The following is a 5,398-nucleotide window of genomic DNA, read 5'->3' as shown; positions in this document are numbered from 1 at the left end:
TTTTATGCTGTTCAAGGCCAATAAATTAAAAAGCCAATAAAAAAGAACAAAAGAAAAGTTAACACTGCTTTGGTTATAATTATTTTACTTTCATCAGAGTCCATAATATATCTTTTTAAAAAGATATTCTTGCTTGAAAAATATACTTTAATATTTTTTTGAATATATAAATATTTATATATTAACTGTTATGTCAAGTATTTACTTTTTCATTTATTTAATTTAACCCCTTTAACAATTGGCTTAAATGACATTACGTGATTTTCGTAGGGCCATTATGCAAATAGCTTTTATAAGATAGAAAATGTATAAATCAAGTTGCCTTTCTTCGAACCAATCGTTAGTTGATTCAGTGGTAATTGGCGCTGGACTTGATAGGGAGAACCACGGTTCGATCCCCCGCAACCTCGATCGGGAGGGGTAGATGGTCGATAGTAGAAATCTGATAACATGTGATCTATCAAATTTTAAATGAGACTCTTAATAACATTTTGAAAAAATATTTGATCCGATTATTCAGGATTGAAAATCTGGGCATAAAAATGGGAGGGGTAGATGGTCGATAGTAGAAATCTGATAACATGTGATCTATCAAATTTTAAATGAGACTCTTGATAACATTTTGAAAAAATACGATTTGATCCGATTATTCAGGATTGAAAATCTGGGGAATAAAAATAAATATGTGATTATGACTCAATCCAATCAAATCAAATTGACTTGTGGAGTGAGTTTTCACCACTCAATTCTATCATTTATAAGTACTTGTTCACTTTACATTGTCCAACATCTACAAATTCCATCGAGGCTACTTGGGGATCACAGCGAGGGAACATTCTACTCTTGGGAGGCTAGTTGGGGGATCACAACGAAAAAACATTCTACTCTTGAGACAGATCTTATAGTCACTTTAAAATTTTAAGATATAGGTGTATAGGGATGGCAAGCAGACTCAAAATCGCAGTGTCCACCTGAATCCGGGTCAACGGGTGAAAACTCGAGTTGACTGAGTTTGGGTTTGGATTTGGGTTCGGATGCGGATTTAGGTAGTGTGAAACCTGCACCCGAAACTCAAAATCACACCCGCTATATATATATATATATATATATATATATATATATATATATATATATATATATATATATATATATATATATATATATATATATATATATATATATATAATATTTTGAAAAGTTGTAGGAAAAATGTATTTTATGTATTTTGCTGCGGTTTGGATTTGGGGGAAAAAATCTGAACCCAACAGATGTGGGCGAGGGTGTTATTTTGCCACCCGAATAACATTTGGGTTTGGGTTTTGGTTCGGGTGCCGATTTTGAGTGTGGGTTTTGGTAGTGTGAAACTTGCACCCGACACGTTGTCGTTCTTATAAGTGTATAAGTTCTCTCACTTATAAAATAGTCAATTTTTCATTTTCTAATCAATGTGAGACTTTTTCCTCACACATAAATCTAAAAAAAAAAAAAAAGTTAAAATTTTATAAAAATTAAAAAGTGTCATAAATATTTAAATATTTAAAAGAAACCAATACATTAAATTATACTAATACACTAATACTATATTAAATAGTTATACTAAGATCAACACTGTGAGTCTATGAGACTATGACCCATATGAATTGAATTCCAATATAGGTGAATCCAAATTTCATTATTCATGAATTGGATCCGCAAATTTGGCTAATCAAGTACTTCTTCAACATCTACCCCACCAAAAATCCACGCTTCCCTTCACTTTTTCCTTTTCCTTCATTTTCATTCCACACTTTTTCTTCCCCCTCTCTCATTTCTCCGACAAACATCACTCTCCATTTCAAACCCTGCTAATTTCACCCCACTTCTTCATTTCTACACCTCCCTTTCCTCAACCTCATTCACCTTCCAAAGTTCCCATCTTTTCTTCATTTCTTGAATACCCTTTTGGGTTTGGTCTGTATGACTTCAGGAACGAGGCTGCCCACATGGAAGGAGAGAGAAAACAACAAGAGGAGAGAGAGAAGAAGAAGGGCCATAGCTGCAAAGATCTTCTCTGGATTGAGAATGTATGGTAATTTTAGATTGCCTAAACATTGTGATAACAATGAAGTTCTTAAAGCTCTTTGTAATGAAGCTGGTTGGACTGTTGAACCTGATGGAACCACGTACCGTAAGGTAACAACATTACTTTTCATCATCCTTACATTATCAAATTTTCTTAACAAAATGATGCTGAATTTGTTTAAATTATTGGTTACTATGATGAGATTTTTCAAAATTTGAAGTGTAGTTTTTTTATTATCAATTATCAAATAAGAGGAAAAAAACTAATTTTTTTTTAAAAAAATTTAATGGAAAGTACCAAAGATTCTATCTTTGACTCATAGTCACTCTCACCTGAGAAATTATAGTTTTTTTTTTTCTAATTTTTATTTTCTGAATGTTGGATGACGAAAATACCCCTGTTGGGTGTTTTTGTTTTTTGTGTTAAGATTATATGAAACATGTAATTTGGAAAATGGAGAGGGTACATTTGCCAAGTGAGGTGTTCCATATCATGGTGGTTGGTACATTTGCATGAGCTTTTTGACATTTTTTGAGTTGGTGGCTACATTGGATTCCATTATGTATACCCTTTTGCTTCATTTCTTCTCATGATTGATCCTTCTTTTGTGAAGGTGCTTAGTAAAGTTGCTCTTCATAATTCATTTCATTCCAAATGAGACGGACATGTTTGAATATAAGCTTAAAATTAATAGTATCCAAATGAGACAGACATGGTTGTATAGATTAAAATTCAAGATGGAAAGAATTGTGTTTCATATTGAAATAGATTTAATGTCCTGTCTGTAACATATTCTACTGATCATTGAATTTTGTAATTTTGTTTGACAGTATTAGTTTAGACCTGATCAGAGTGGAGTAGGTTAGCCTCGAACAAGACAGAGGTCCTATTTTGTCATAGTTTAACAGTGATAAATAATTTATGAGGTCCCTTTTTAAGCCATAATTTAACTGTATTAAATTTTAGGTCATTTGCGGTAGTTTGCCTTGCACCCCTTCAAAGATGACCCTGGACTTGATAACGTACATATTTGAATAATTCATTTTAATTCGACTTTATAAACATGTAATTATTGCATGCTTGGAGCCAAACTTCTGAACAAGCACTTATAAAAAGGGAATTTTTAAAGAATCATGAAGTAACTGATATATTTAGGCAATAGCTTATTCTCGTATAAGATGAAAATAACTCATGTCCAACAAAGTTACTCACATTGAGTGTTATCAATTAAGTTTAGTTTTTGTTTCGAAACAAGATATGAATCACATGATCCTAAAATACTGATAATCAGCCTTAAAATGGTTAGGCATGCAAACTGCACCTATGTATATGAATCAGTATTTAAAAAGTAAAAAACCAAACGGACGGTTAAATTGATTGAACCTTAAATCATACTGTCTACAACTTGGTTATTTGAATAGTTCAACCTTGATTTTTCATCCATTTGAGCGGTTTAAGCTGTCCATGAGTTAGAGGTCTCTCTAGTTCGTTGTTTGGTTTGATTTTTAAAAAATCAATTTTGAACTACTTTGTAGGTTCTCGCGTGTTTTCTTTTTATAAATTGATGGAAATATTTTTACTTAAGCAGGGATGCAAACCTTTAGAGCATATGGATATAATTGGTGGATCATCTGCTGCAAGCCCTTGCTCATCTTACCATCCAAGCCCTGGCTCATCATCCTTCCCAAGTCCAACTTCATCTCCTTACGGTACAAATCGTAACAACGATGGTAATTCCCTCATTCCATGGCTCAAAAACCTCTCCACAGCTTCGTCTTCAGCATCATCTCCAAAACTCCCACATCCCTACTTTCATAGCGGCTCCATCAGTGCGCCAGTCACACCTCCACTAAGCTCTCCGACTTCCAGAACACCGCAAATGAATACTGCTGACTGGGAAGAACGATCTACACGGCCGGGATGGACCGGACAGCATTATTCTTTCCTGCCTTCTTCCGGTCCTCCAAGCCCCGGCCGTCAGATAGTTGATCCTGAATGGTTTGCAGGGATCAAACTTCCTCATGCTAGTCCAACTTCCCCAACGTTCAACCTTGTCTCTCGAAATCCATTTGCTTTCAAGGAAGATGGTTATTCAGGCAGTGGTTCGCGTATGTGGACCCCTGGACAGAGTGGAACGTGTTCTCCGGCTATTGCAGCGGGATCGGATTACACTGCTGACATTCCCATGTCAGAAGCCATCTCAGATGAATTTGCATTTGGAAGTAACACATTTGGGATGGTGAAGCCTTGGGAAGGAGAAAGGATCCACGAAGAATTTGTAACAGATGATCTTGAACTCACACTTGGTAACTCAAAGACCAGGTACCTAGCATTATTATACTGTATGATCAATTAAATGTCTATAGCACCAACACTTATTATCGAAGGCGTATTTAGTATCTGACAGTGTCACGATACTAACGTATCTGATTACATACAACTAGTTCAACCTTTTCAAATTACTACCTACGTTTACGTGTCAGTGCCGCTTCTGGTGTTCTTGTCTTTATTAATACTTCATACGTATGGTCATTTTGTTTTTGTTTAATATTCTACTAATCCTTTTTAACATCTTCTTCTTCTTGCAGGTGAAGTTTTTATAAACAGGAATGTCTGTGATTGAATGTAATTACATGAGCATTAACTTGTGTTGTAAACCACCCGGAGTCCAGCGCAAGCGGTTGGCATGCAGCGTGTTGTAAATCCGAGGTACCGAGTTTGATTAAAAAAAACGTAATTTCTTGATCATTTAACTTGTGTTGGATTTGTTAAGTAAGAAATATTCGAGGTAATGGAGGTGAGTGGAAGAAGCTTTTACATTTTTCTCTTCTTTTTTTTCTCTGTAATTTTTCACTTATATTTGGTCAGTACTTCAGTAATATACATGGTTAGTTAGGTGTGGGGTGAATTTGCTAGTCATTCATTTCATCATTGTTGTAAGAATGTTAGTCTTGTTATTGGACTCATCACTCATTAATATACTTTATGGATTGGCTTGGTTTGCCGTTGAAAATCAACTTTTTCTTATAATAAAACTCGGAAGGAGTATTATAAATAAGAACCATCCATCTCCTTTGGTTTCGGTATCTCCTTCATCTTTTCAACATAGGAAAATCTCTAAAAGAGAAGAGATTGCTCCTTGGATCAAATAACTATGGCATTGTATTGGATGAAACACAAAGGTTAACGTGTGATACAAGCATTTTCTATGGCTAACCCACTTGCAGAGTCTAGAATCATATGAAAGTGATTGAGCAACAAGATAGCAAGATTCTCTCCATGTCATTCCTATGGTCAAGTTTCATGTCATCCCGGGTAGTGTGGAGGGGTGAGTTT

The 5,398-nt window shown here is 34.9% G+C and overlaps 1 protein-coding gene across 1 annotated transcript; it reads left to right on the top strand.

The window, feature by feature from the left end:
- Positions 1-1,662: 1,662 nt before the first annotated feature.
- Positions 1,663-5,075, top strand: LOC131653399 (BES1/BZR1 homolog protein 4-like). The gene is made up of 3 exons (XM_058923530.1): positions 1,663-2,172; positions 3,651-4,384; positions 4,651-5,075. Exons 1-3 carry the CDS (start codon positions 1,957-1,959, stop codon positions 4,652-4,654), a joined length of 954 nt encoding a protein of 317 aa, XP_058779513.1. The 5' UTR covers positions 1,663-1,956; the 3' UTR covers positions 4,655-5,075.
- Positions 5,076-5,398: the final 323 nt, after the last annotated feature.

This window comes from Vicia villosa, linkage group LG2 (genome assembly GCF_029867415.1).
Source record: "Vicia villosa cultivar HV-30 ecotype Madison, WI linkage group LG2, Vvil1.0, whole genome shotgun sequence".
Classification (NCBI taxonomy): domain Eukaryota; kingdom Viridiplantae; phylum Streptophyta; class Magnoliopsida; order Fabales; family Fabaceae; genus Vicia; species Vicia villosa.
The sequence above is the reverse complement of the archived record's forward strand: the minus strand, read 5'-3'. Positions and strand labels throughout refer to the sequence as shown.